The following is a 13,829-nucleotide window of genomic DNA, read 5'->3' as shown; positions in this document are numbered from 1 at the left end:
CTCTGTTTTTGTTTTTTTTTAAAGGGTTTTACGGCGCTTGCAACACATTAAGGTCATATCAGCGCCAGTAAAAAAGAAGAACATTGGATAGTAAAAAGTTCTAGAATTACAATTAAAGCACCCAAGAAAAAGTAAGACCAAGGGGAACTAGGAACAAATAGGGATCAGATGTAGATTCCAAGAGCATACCACCAATGTACTTAAGAGAGATAATTTACAAGATAAAAAATATCATCTCCCAAAACAATAACTATGCATTTGACTGTTTCCCTCCCAACAAGGACCAGGACAAAACCAAGTAATCTCATTCCAAGACAAAGACAGAAAGCATGTTGGAAAACAGATATAAGGGGATAGAAGACACAGTATGTACCTCCCTGCCCGCTTTAGTCAAAGTCAAAGACTTCAAAAAAATTGCCTTTCATGTGAGCTGACCAAGCAAGTTCCAGACTACATTCAAGGCACCTTAGGACAAAGTTTTGTCCATGTTTTAACTCACTCAAACCTAACACCGACTGTAGATAGTTCGAATATGACGTAACTCAGGTCTTTGTTATCGTTTTTTGCCATCCGCATTTATGAGTAATGCTCACTGAACTGTATTAACCCGACTATAAACGTTCATGGATACACACAGTTTTGTGTGTTGGTCCGTTATACTTCCGGATGGCAATGTTATGAGCTTCTTAGCCAAGCGCATACTATCTATATCCGTATTTTACCAGGGTTACTTTTACCCCATGACTATTTATTGCATTTTATAGGACAAATTATAGGCGTAGTATCAAAGCTAATATTCTTACTTTTTACATGTTAATGGTAGTTGAATACATCTATCTATGCACATGCTCGTTTTCAATACATTTTTTCCAATTTTGAAAAGTAGCAAAAAACTCTAGGATTGAGTGAGTTAAGTCCCTTGCTCGGGTCAGACTTAATCGTTAGTCTCTGACTAGTTACTGAGATACATCATAGCGTCGGCAGGATAGCAGCTGTTGTGAGATTGAGAATACTTCGATTCGGAAGTTGTTTTTTTTTGTTTTTTAATAGTTTTACGGCACTTGCAACACATTAAAGTCATATCAGCGCCAGTAAAAAGGTAGAAAATGGAATAGTAGAAAGTTCTAGAATGACAATTAAAGCACCCAATAAAAAGAAAGACAAAGGGTAATTGGTCCAAATAGGGAACAGACGTAGATTCCAAGAGCACATTATCAAAGTACTTAGTTTGAGATCACATAAAAGTCTCATCCTGACACAGAGAGATGATTTACAAGAAGAAAAAAAAAGATCATCTCCCAAAACTCTAACTATACATTTGACTGTTTCCCTCCCAGCAAGGGTATCTGGCCAGGGCCAGGACAAAACCAAGTAGTCTTATTCCAAGATAAAGTCAGAAAGCATGTTGGAAAACAGATACAGGGGGATATAAGACAGCAAGTACCTCTCTGCCCACATTGGGAGGTCGGGAACCGCACCCAGGGGATCTCTTGTAAAGCGCTTTGAATATATTTTGTGGCTATTGCACTGTATGAACGCCCATATTAAAATATATATATATAATATATATATATAATATATAATAATATAATATATATAATTAATATATATATATATATCTTTAGTTCATTTTAGCGCCAATAAGAGACTTTTTATTGGCGCTCGAAGGACCAAAATGGAAGATGGTGGGAAAGTTGAAAGATAATGGATTTAATCTTACAAGCACATGAGCCAAAGTGAGACGTTTGTTGTTTGTTTTTAAGGGTTTTACGGCGCTTGCAACTCATTTAGGTTATTTCAGCGCCAGTAAAAAGGAAGAAAATGGGATAGTAAAAAGTTCTAGAATTACAATTAAAAAGACTTGAGGAAAAAGTAAGACAAAGGGGAATTGGTTCAAATAGGGAACAGGTGTAGATTCCAGCACAACACAGTTTGAGACCACTTAAAAGTCTCACCCAGACACCAGCACGTCTCCACTAATTTGTTTAGTTTTTAAGAGTTTTACGGCGCTTGCAACACATTTAGGTTATATCAGCGCCAGTAAAAAGGAAGAAAATGGGATAGTAAAAAGTTCTAGAATTACAATTAAAGCACCCAAGAGAAAGGAAAACAAAGGGGAACTGGGAACAAATAGGGATCAGATGCAGATTCCAAGAGAAAACCATCAATGTACTTAGTTTGAGATCACCTATAAGTCTCATCCGGACACAAGCACAAAATCCAACAAAGAGGAATACACTCAAATGCTTACATTATACATTAAAAATAACAAACATAATAATACATAACAGAGAGATGATTTACAAGGAAAAAAATATCATCTCCCATAACAATAACTATGCATTTGACTGTTTCCCTCCCAGCCAAGGAACTCCAGCCAGGGTAAGGACAAAACCAAGTAATCTCACTCCAAGACAACGACAGAAAACAATTGGAAAACGGGTATGGTGGGATAGAAGACACAGCATGTACCTCCCTGCCCACTATGGGAGGTCAGGATCCCCACCCAGCGTCTCCACTAATAGGAATACACTCAAATGCTTACATTATACATTCAAAATAATAAATATAACAATACATAACAGAGAGATGATTTCCAAGAACAAAATATCATCTCCCAAAATAAATACTATGCATTTGACCGTTTCCCTCCCAGCCGAGCACTACAACCAGGCCAAGGCAAAACTTAGTAATCTCATTCCAAGACAAAGACAGAAAGCAAATTGGAAAACAGATATATGGGGATAGAAGACACAGTAAGTGCCACCTTGCCCACTATGGGAGGTCAGGAACCCCACCATGGGTGCCAGCAGGAAGAAGTTCTGAAACCTGAAACTAAAATCTCGACACTTTGTCAAACCTGAAAATGTTCCTCAGAAAATGCGGCCTAAACTTTACTCTTATTTTATCACCGGTTTTATGCTATTAGGTTATTTTACTCAAAACACTGAAACCGGAGGTATTTGACTTCGAGATATCGCGAAACCGGAATTCCGGCATGAACCGGAAAACTGGCACCCATGAACCCCACCCAGGAGCCAATGTGAGACAAAAGGAGAAATGTTCAAACAGAACAGAAGTAGATCCAATATCCAGAACATGTTTGTTTTGTTTTCTTTTAGTTTGTTTATTTTTAATTTACAATTGAAAAATCACACAAGTATGACAAAGGGGAACGGTTCAAATAGATGTAGATTCCAACAGCACACTATCAGTGTACTTTGAGATCAATTAAATGTCTAATCCAGACCCAAGAACGAGATCCCACTAAGAAGAATACAATCAAATGTTTCTCTCTCAGCCAAATACCAGAACAAAATTAAGTAGCCCCGTTCTCAGACAAAGACAGAAAGCAACTCAGAAAAACAGATAAAGGAGACACAGCAAGTGACCTCCTGCCCACCATGGGAGGTCAAAAGACCTCACACAGTGGGAGGTCCAAAACCCCCACCCAGAAATTATAGGAATTAAAAAGGGTACAGATGGATAAAGGTAGATAATGCTTCAAACATTTTTGTTCTTCTCGTACAACCATTTATTCCAAAATCAAATTTTTAATCTAAATAATACAAGTTATATTTTTATACAAATACAATAAAAAATAAAAACATTCTCATTATTCATTCTTTTGAATAAATAATAATAATAATAATAATAATAATAATAATATATAATAATAGTAATAATAATAATAATAATAATAATAAAATAATAATAATAATAATAATAATAATAATAATAATAATAATAAAATAATAATAATAATAATAATAATAATAATAATAATAATAATATTACTAACATTCTTTACATTAAAAAAAAAAGATACTCCATCCATACAAATGAATATATATTATGATATACCAGTTTGAACACATTGGAATAGGTTAGCAGCACACCATACACCCATGACCAAGCATCATTCATCAATATCCTACAAATGTCAATTTCTAAAAAATTCATTCAAATATTGTTATCTTACAACTTTCATTCCCATAAGTTTCACATTTTCCTCCGTATTAATTCAATTTCCCACACCCAGTTCATTAGAACAAAATACTACTTTGAAGCATTGTGGCACAAATGTCTGTATATCCTTCTTTTGTTTGTTTGTTTGTCGCTTTAGGTCTCTTCCAACACAATTGAGGTTATATGAGAGACCGCTGAAACAAAAAAACAAGCAATCTAACAAAAATAGTACAAATGTAAATCAAAATCATAACCTAAAGATATCATAAGCTAAATTATAAATAACCAAGAACAAACAGGCAGAAGATTTACAGAAAAAAAATATCCCCTGTCAAAAATACAATCACAAACCAAAGAAGCAGGATAGGCTAGTAAAGAGAAGAAGAAACGACATCACTATCGGATCGTACACCCATGCGAACATCATAGGTATATGATTCAAGGGTGATGCTCCCATCCAACCACCCGCATATATATCCTTCTTTTATTATCACGTTAGTTACCTAAATCAATTCGTCACTCTGACACGCTTATACATCCAAACCATTCGAAATTTATATAAAAAAATAAGGGATCACCCCTGCAAGTTTGTACATCTAAAACCATTCAAAATTTATATAAAAACTAGGGACCACTCAAACATGACAGTACATTCAACATCATTCATCATTTAAAACAATAGGGATCGATCCGACATCATTGCACATCCAAGCCATTCATCTGACATCATTGCACATCCAAGCCATTCATCTGACATCATTACACATCTAAGCCATTCATCTGACATCATTGCACATCCAAGCCATTCATCTGACATCATTGCACATCCAAGCCATTCATCTGACATCATTACACATCCAAGCCATTCATCTGACATCATTACACATCTAAGCCATTCATCTGACATCATTGCACATACAAGCCATTCATCTGACATCATTGCACATCCAAGCCATTCATCTGACATCATTACACATCCAAGCCATTCATCTGACACCATTGCACATCCAAGCCATTCATCTGACATCATTACACATCCAAGCCATTCATCTGACATCATTACAAATCTAAGCCATTCATCTGACATCATTGCACATCCAAGCCATTCATCTGACATCATTGCACATCCAAGCCATTCATCTGACATCATTGCATATCCAAGCCATTCATCATTTATCAGCAAAAGAGAAATATAGATTTGTTTTGAAGGGTTTTGCTGCTGTTTTTAAGGGTTTTTTCGACGCTTGCAACACATTAAGGTCATATCAGCGCCAGTAAAAAGGAAGAAAATGGGACAGTAAAAAGTTCTAGAATTACAATCAAAGCACCCGAGAAAGGTAAGAAAAAGGGGTATTGGTTCAAATAGGAAACAGATGTAGATTCCAAGAGCACACTATCAAAGTACTTAGTTTGAGATCACCTAAAAGTCTCACCCAGACACAAGATGGGTATAGAAGACACAGCAAGTACCTCCCTGCCCACTATGGGAAGTCAGGAACCCCACCCAATAGGTTTTGCTGCGTTTGCTATATTTTCACATCATTTCAGTGCATGTGAAAAGAAAGAAAGATGATGAGATAGATAAATGATCATAGATCATAGAATTTAGATGTGCTTAATATTAATAGCACTCAAGAAAAAAAGAAAGACAAAAAGACTCGATCTCAGTGGGGGAACAGAGGTAGATCCAAGAGTAAGTTTTCCATCATATTGGAGAACACCAAAGAAAAGCCTTACCCAGTTGTAAGCAAGGGACCTCCTCCAACAGTAAGACAAAGTCCGTCCCCACACCCATTTCGAGAACCCATACTTTCAAAATTCATACATTCATAATATCATTATTATACCAGTCCCCATCCTTTAACATGTGCAAGACTTCAAGTCAATAACAATGTGAAATTGAATGTAAACTTCAATTTAATAATATACGAAAACAGATAAAATGGACGTTTCGGGTTTCCCCTTTATCCAAAACAGGATGAATGAAACACTACAGACGAATGAGACAATGTGGTCGTCTGTAGTGTTTCATTCATCCTGTTTTGTTGATAAAGGGAAAACTCGAAACGTCCATTTTATTTGTTTTCGTGTATTAAATTGAAGCTTACATTCAATTTCACATTGTTATTTATTTCTTCGAGCTTAGAGCAGCACCATGTGCAGCAAGACTTCAAGGCAATTGCAACGAATCCATCACATCCATCCTCACAATGCCACACCTTATGACACGTTTGGAATCCAAAACAAATTTTTGAGCCTTTCAAAGCATTTTTAATCGTTACTTTTCTTCCAATGTCTGATTAAAAGTTACTAAAAAATGTTACATAGAGAAAGAAAACAAAAAAATATCATGTTTTCCTGTATTCAGTAAAATAAAAAGAATCATCCCCTCCACCTGTCCTGTATTCAGTAAAATAAGCCCCCCCCCCCCCAACAAATTTTATAAAATTTTCCTCAGCCAGGGCCTGGGCAAAACCGAGTGGTCTCATTCCAGGTCAAGAGAGGCACATCCATCTCACAATGCCGGACCTTATGACACGTTTGGAATCCAAAACAAATTCTTGAGCCTTTCAGATCATTTTTAATCATTATTTTTTTTAAATGTCTGATTAAAAGTTACTAAAATATGTTACACAGAGAATCAAAAAAAAAATTTAAAAAATCATGTTTTCCTGTATTCAGTAAAAAAAACAAAACAAAAAAAGAACACAAACCCATAAATTTGATATCATCTTTCTCAGCCAGGGCCTGGGCAAAACCGTGTGGTCTCATTCCAAGCCAAGAGAGATACGTAGTACATGGAAAGCGGAAGTGAGGGCAAAAGATATAGGGGGGGGGGGGGGGGATAAATTATTATTATTGTATATACAATTGTTGCCGAAGCAAACCGATTACAACCCTAGTATACTTTTTGGTAGATAAAACGAACTTGTGAGCTGTAAAATCAGGCAGAGTACCCTAATGCATCGGATCATAAATAAATAAATAAATATATAAATAAATAGAAAAGAAGTCTTAAGCTATATAAATTAATTAATTAATATGTTTATCAATTAATCAAACAATTCATTAATTGATTAATATATTAGTTACTACACTTCATCCTCATCTTTTTTTTTTTTTTGAAAATTAATAATTTAGATTTCTAACAAGGCCTTTCCTTTATCATTAATTCATTAATTTGATATGGCTAGTATAAAACTGTACATTAATAATTCCTCAAACTGCTTCAACTATTTGTGACAGATTTGATTGTTCCACTAAATTATTCATTATTTAAGCCTAGTAGTTATATAAAGTAGCACACTGTACAAATATCGCATTTAGTATAATATATATATATATATATATATATATATATATATATAATAATGTAAGAGGCAGCAGGTCTCAGAAGGGCCGGTAAGCGGTCGGAAATCGTATACAGGACGTGTTCACCAAGTAGTCTTGACAGTGTTTCCAGTTCAATTTCTCAAACAACTGTAGAAAAATAAAAACTCCATAAATAAATCAATGAAGACCTACAACAATAACCAAAAACGTCCACCTCTGTTTTCATTTATTAAATTGAAGATTACATTCACTTTCACATTGTTATTTAACCTAAAAACCAACACCAGTGAAACAGATATGAGGCACGAGACCATTTGTGACCCATCGTCTCAAAACAGTATTATATCGGAACGAACCAGATGCTTAAAATCTGAATTAAATGTTAAACTGGTCAAAAATTTAAATTATTGGCATTAGCACCCTAAAATATGGTATCAATTCTCCTCTATAAAACATACAAACTCAACACAAGTCTGATATTTCTGGCTATAAATTCAATTTTCAAGATCTTATCCGACCTGACTTAATACCGTTTTGAGGCGAAGGGTCACATTTATAAATTTTTACAGCAGAGGTAAGGTAATCCTTCAGGGGTCAAAAATGAATTCTTGTCATAAATGATTAAATCAAACCTTTTTGTACATTGTCGGGAAATATCAAAGCTTAATTTCACTTCTAAATATTTTTTACAGCTGGTCAAGTTGAAAAAGCATGAAATTTGAGAAATGTTACTGGATACTTTTTCCATACATCTGACCATAACTTCATGAAAAATCACCCGATTAACTTCAACTAAAGATTAAAATGTTCTGGGGAGCATACTCTTTCAGAAAATGCAAAATACAAAATTTTCACCGTCCGACTGATTATGTCATGCATTAACACATTATAACAAAAGTGACAGTTTAAACTAAAAGAATTGAAATGTCTAACTTCCTTACTTACCTTCACCATTTTCTCCTCCATATCTTTGGTATGTTTCTCTTCCCAAGACTTCATCACCATCTTCAGAGCTTTTCCGTAGAGTTCGTTTGCCATGGCATGCTTTAACACAAAGTTGAATGTTTGCTGGAATGGCAGAAAAATTTGTAGATAAGAATCCAAATTGATTGCATTAAAGCACTGCCGTAAAAAGCAAATATGTTTGTTTTTTTAATTTTTGATTTGAGCAAAAAAAACCTTTACATCATACATCAAAATATATTTTAAAAGCCTCAAACTTGTTTTAAAATAATCTTAACTCTCTCCTTACCAGCCATTTTCATGATTTTCCCCAAAACTTCACACCCAACTAACACAAAAATATATTTTTTATCATTCAAACACAATAGCAGTAACTTCTTGCCATATATAACTTCTTTAGTAAAACATGCTCTACAACACACTGTTCATTTTCCTTAAATTTTATGATGTACAAGAGAAATTTGAATAAGAAAAATGTTGGTTGAATCGTAACAAATGTGATGATTTTCCTATAAGGTAAGGAGAGGGTTAAACTGGAGACCTATATGAAAATTTGAAGTCCCTTACAGACTTAAAGGGTTCCACTCAAATTGTTGCCATATGTTAGTATTAATAGTTTTAAAATAACTTGCAATACAAAGAAATTCTGATCAATTCAGCACCTAGAAAAAGAAGATGGTATACGACATACATACTGCAGCACTTTGAAAAATATCCACTAAATGTGCTCAGAGCGATTTACAAAGGGTCCCCTAGCCAACAGCAACACTTAACATGTAGAACGAGACATGACACCTGTTAGGCTATACTACATTTTTTATCGGATAGAGATAACGCTGTTAACGGCCAGGTACTCATTTTACACCCAAGTACAGAGAGAGAGAGAATGTAAATAAAGAGCCTTTTCCAAGGATTCAATTAAGTGCTGCTGAGAGCATGACTCGAACCCAGGACCGTCTGATCCAAAGGCGAGTGTCCTACCCACTAGACCACATTGCCGCAGAAGTATAGACCTCAGCAGCAATCTCTTTCTATACCCAGGATAAGGCAAACAGTAACATCTTGTTTGAAAAAAACTTTATATAAACTCTTGGAGCGCAATACCTGCCTTGACCTGAGTTTGATACAAACATTTTTGTATTCGTGGATAGCTCACACGGTAGAGCCATGCTCTCACCTGCCAGGCGGAGTTGTCGTACCAATAAGGTCGCAGGTTCAAACCCCACCATCGCCGCGAAAATTTTTATTCTCTATTGTCTTCTGGCACTTTTCTACTCACTTCATCTCTTGTCAATACCAACCTTGTTAGTGTCAGCGAGGTCAAACCATTTCAGCAGCTCAGCCTGGGTTTCGTTGAGTTCTGAGACAGCCAAATCCCTGGTCTCTGCCAGGACTGTGTAGTGGTCCTCCAGGATGAGGTCAGCTGTGGCTATGCCCAGTTTTAACAAAGCACTCGTCAGCCAGCCTTTCTTCTGTTCCATGTCTCTGAAAGAAAATGCATCATAGATAGTAGGTGAGAAGTTGGAGAGCTGTCATTTCAGAAGAAAAAGGCATTCCATGTGTGGCTATGTGGTCTTGTGGTATGACACTCGCTTTCGGATCGGAAGGTCCTGGGTTCGAGCCTCGTTCGGCGCATAGTCGAGTCCTTGGAAAAGGCTCTTTACTCGCATTCTCTCACCGTACTCAGGTGTAAAATGAGCACCTGGTCGTTAACAGCGTTGTCTCTGTCCGAAAATAATTATAATATCGCCCAACAGGCGTCATGTCTTGTCCTAAATGTTAAATGTTGCTATTGGACAGGGACCCCTTGTAAAGCGCTTTGAGCATGTTTAGTGGAGATTGCACTATATAATAGCTCATTTATGTTTACAAATTCCATATAGAAATACGGACAATAAATCAAACAATTATGAGACGTTAACAAGAATCACCCGTGTTGTCCAAGAGAGAAATTTGGGATTCAATAATATTGGTCATGGAACAAAGAAGCAAAACCATCGGAAGCCGGGCTCGAACCTAAGATTGTTTAAGTGACAAATATGCTTTGATCTCAATCCCTTGCTACGATCAAATATGAGCATATCATCTCTATATCTGGTGGATTGGTTCAAGTAAAAAATGATTGCTTGTGAGCTGTATTGTGATGAGAGAGATTATTTTATGTAGTGTGAGGGCTTTACAATTGAATTCTGGGTTTCCAAAACTCGTTAAGTCAATTTTTCTACTTTTTGAGATTTTCCTTCCATGAAATAAATTGAAACGGTAAAGTTCGTTTTGAGCATCGATTGACACAAGAATTTCCCTAGATTTGTGTGAATTTGATGTTTAAATGTGATAAAATACCAAACCAAATGAGAAATTTTAAGGGAAAATAATCCTCAATAACTCAAAATGGGAAAAAAAACAGAGTTAGGAGTTTTGGAAAACCAGTCTTCAATTGGTTCAAAGGTGAAAAGTAGAAAATAAAATAAACTATCAAACTAAACAAAACAAATCCAAATAAGAGACAAGCTTTAGATTTATCAGACAATAACAAGATTGTATACAATAGAAATAGAAGATGTGTAATATGTATGATGTATGATATAATTGTGTAACTATATGGATTGTTGATCAATTTACTCAGCCAGACATACTGATTACTAAGAAAGCAAATCAAACTGAGGTAAATGGTAAAATTAAAAGAAAGAATTGTAAACTAGAAGTAAATAATGACAACATTCCCCATTACAATTTTCTGACAAGTACGCATGGCTTTCCTATATTGCCACACACAAAAATGATTAACATTAGACTAGATCCATTCAGTCTAATTTCTTCATCATTGTAAATGGACAAGAGGGGCCAAAGCCAAGCTGATCACTGGCTCAGACTAGTATGAAAGACCCTATAGGGAATGAGATTAGCGGAAGAGTAGCGTCCCTTGATTGGACGTCACTGGCGGAGAAGTTATTAGAGACAGAACGTCAATATGGTTTTGCGCATGCGTCTCTTGTCCTCGCTTCCGGTGAAAGCGGTATGAGACACTTCACCGAAAGCGAGGACGAGAGAGAAGCATGCGCAAAACCATATTGAAGTTCTTTCTGTAAGGTGACGTCCAATCAAGGGACGCTACTCTTCCGTTAATCTCATTCCCTATTCAGACTTACGGCATGAGACACTTCACCGAAAGTGAGGACGAGAGAGACACATGCGCAAAACCATATTGACGTTCTCTCTGTAAGGTGACGTCCAATCAAGGGACGCTACTCTTCCGTTAACCTCATTCCCTATTCAGACTTACGGCATGAGACACTTCACCGAAAGCGAGGACGAGAGAGACACATGCGCAAAACCATATTGACGTTCTCTCTGTAAGGTGACGTCCAATCAAGGGACACTACTCTTCCGTTAACCTCATTCCCTATTCAGACTTACAGCATGAGACACTTCACCGAAAGCGAGGACGAGAGAGACACATGCGCAAAACCATATTGAAGTTCTCTCTGTAAGGTGACGTCCAATCAAGGGACACTACTCTTCCGTTAATCTCATTCCCTATTCAGACTCACGTTTTGATGCTGGAGGCATCGGGGCGACCGTCCGTCTTCATTCCGTAGTACACCAATAAACTGTCACAGTCTACGAGTGAGATGGCTTCTTTAGCTGTGTTGTATATACTAGTCAGCTGCTCTTTCTTGGACTGTCAAAAAATTAGTCGGGTGAAAAATAATGTGTCAGTATGTTGCGTTACGTGGAGATCCTGATAGTTCAAATAGAGCTGTGTCTGCTCACACACAATGGGGCCAATAACTGCAAGTTGCAGCATAGATATTTTTAGTGACCTCTCTGTCCACTCAGAGGTGATTGGATGCTAGCTTGTTTTTAAGGGTTTTACGGCACTTGCAACACATTAAGGTCATATCAGCGCCAGTAAAAAGGAAGAAAATGGGATAGTAAAAAGTTCTAGAATTACAATTAAAGCACCCAAGAGAAAGGAAGACAAAGGGGAACTGGGAACAAATAGGGATCAGATGTAGATTCCAAGAGCTTACCACCAATGTACTTAGCTTGAGATCACCTATAAGTCTCATCCTGACACAAGCACAAAATCCAACAAAGAGGAATACACTCAAATGCTTACATTATACATTAAAAATAACAAACATAATAATACATAACAGAGAGATGATTTACAAGGAAAAAAATATCATCTCCCAAAACAATAACTATGCATTTGACTGTTTCCCTCCCAGCCAAGGAACTCCAGCCAGAGTCAGCACAAAACCAAGTAATCTCACTCCAAGACAACGACAGAAAACAATTGGAAAACGGGTATGGTGGGATAGAAGACACAGCATGTACCTCCCTGCCCACTATGGGAGGTCAGGATCCCCACCCAGGGAAAAAAATTAGTCGGGTGAAAAATAATATGTCAGTATGTTGTGCTACGTGGAGATCCTGATAGTTCAAATAGAGCACTGTCTGTTCACATAGCTGCCAACTTTTCAAAATGCAAAAACGTATTATTATACACGGTGCGGCGCGGACGCCCAATTCATGTCTTAAAATGGCATATTTATTAATGTACTAAAGTACTAGAATGGTCAGAACAGTAATACTGAGAGAAGCTTACCTTTATCATCATACTGGGTTGGCATAAGTGATGGGGAGGTGGTGACAGAAGCAGATTACTGAGGCTTGGGCTTAACAGCCTCCTTTGTGGCGAAAATTTTCTCCCAAGATAATTTTTATCAAATTTTCTTCTTTTTTTTTTTTTCTGGATTGGCCAAATCGTACTAAGTACGATTTTATCGTACTGGTTGGCAGCTATGTGTTCACAAGCAATGGGGCCCAATAACTGTGCAAGTTGCAGCACAGATTTTTTTTTTTCTGACCACTGTCATTCAGCGGTGACTGGATGGCTGAGTCTCTTAGGTCTGGCAAAAAGTACTTTGCAATAGATTAGTGATACAGAGGGGTGCAAGCAAATGCTGCTGTCTGAAGGACTTTCGTTTATTTAAACTTCTGATAAACGGGAAATAAAACCTTTCTTTAAATTTTGTGAAAGTAAAAAAATAAATCAGGATGAGAAATGTGTAGGTTGCGTCGTAATGAATCATTCAAACAAATAAAATTTAATGATTAAAAGTAACATTTCACAGAGAGGTTAATCAATTAGTTTACCATTTCTTTGTCAGCTTCCAAAGCCGTAATCTTGGCCATCAAGGTAGGGACATGTGTCGGGTATTTCTCTCTCAGTTCCTTATACAACGACTCTGTGGCGGAAACTGGAGGTCTGAAAACAACGATTAGTATAGAACTTATTACTCAAAGTAGTGATTTAGTGCACCCTTTGCCACAGCTATTGCTGCATATGGCTGCTATTTTTTTGGTGCCACTCAGCCTCTCAATTTTAAAGACAAGCATTCAATTCAAACACGAGAACGAGATCATTTACAAAGCTCTCCAAATTCAACTAAAAATCTCAAGACATTTGTAAGCATTCAATTCAAACACGAGAACGAGATCATTTACAAAGCTCTCCAAATTCAACTAAAATTCTCAAGACATTTGTAAGCATT

The 13,829-nt window shown here is 36.6% G+C and overlaps 1 protein-coding gene across 2 annotated transcripts in view; it reads right to left on the bottom strand.

Moving 5' to 3' along the window:
• Window positions 1-7,237: 7,237 nt before the first annotated feature.
• LOC144981117 (tripeptidyl-peptidase 2-like) overlaps window positions 7,238-13,829 on the bottom strand; it is a 46,430-nt gene continuing 39,838 nt past the window's right edge. Inside the window, exons 25-29 of one of the 2 annotated variants that reach the window (XM_078929260.1) lie at window positions 13,432-13,543; window positions 11,817-11,947; window positions 9,567-9,750; window positions 8,248-8,370; window positions 7,238-7,449 (exon numbers count right to left, since the gene is read on the bottom strand). In XM_078929260.1, coding sequence (XP_078785386.1) covers window positions 7,360-7,449; window positions 8,248-8,370; window positions 9,567-9,750; window positions 11,817-11,947; window positions 13,432-13,543 — 640 coding nt within the window. In that variant the 3' untranslated portion in view covers window positions 7,238-7,359. The remainder of the gene's footprint in view (window positions 7,450-8,247; window positions 8,371-9,566; window positions 9,751-11,816; window positions 11,948-13,431; window positions 13,544-13,829) is intronic. The other variant, XM_078929261.1, reaches the window with a different exon arrangement.

Source organism: Berghia stephanieae, chromosome 10, assembly GCF_034508935.2.
Source record: "Berghia stephanieae isolate SIO BIC M18660-M18661 chromosome 10, UCSD_Bste_1.3, whole genome shotgun sequence".
Classification (NCBI taxonomy): domain Eukaryota; kingdom Metazoa; phylum Mollusca; class Gastropoda; order Nudibranchia; family Aeolidiidae; genus Berghia; species Berghia stephanieae.
The sequence above is the reverse complement of the archived record's forward strand: the minus strand, read 5'-3'. Positions and strand labels throughout refer to the sequence as shown.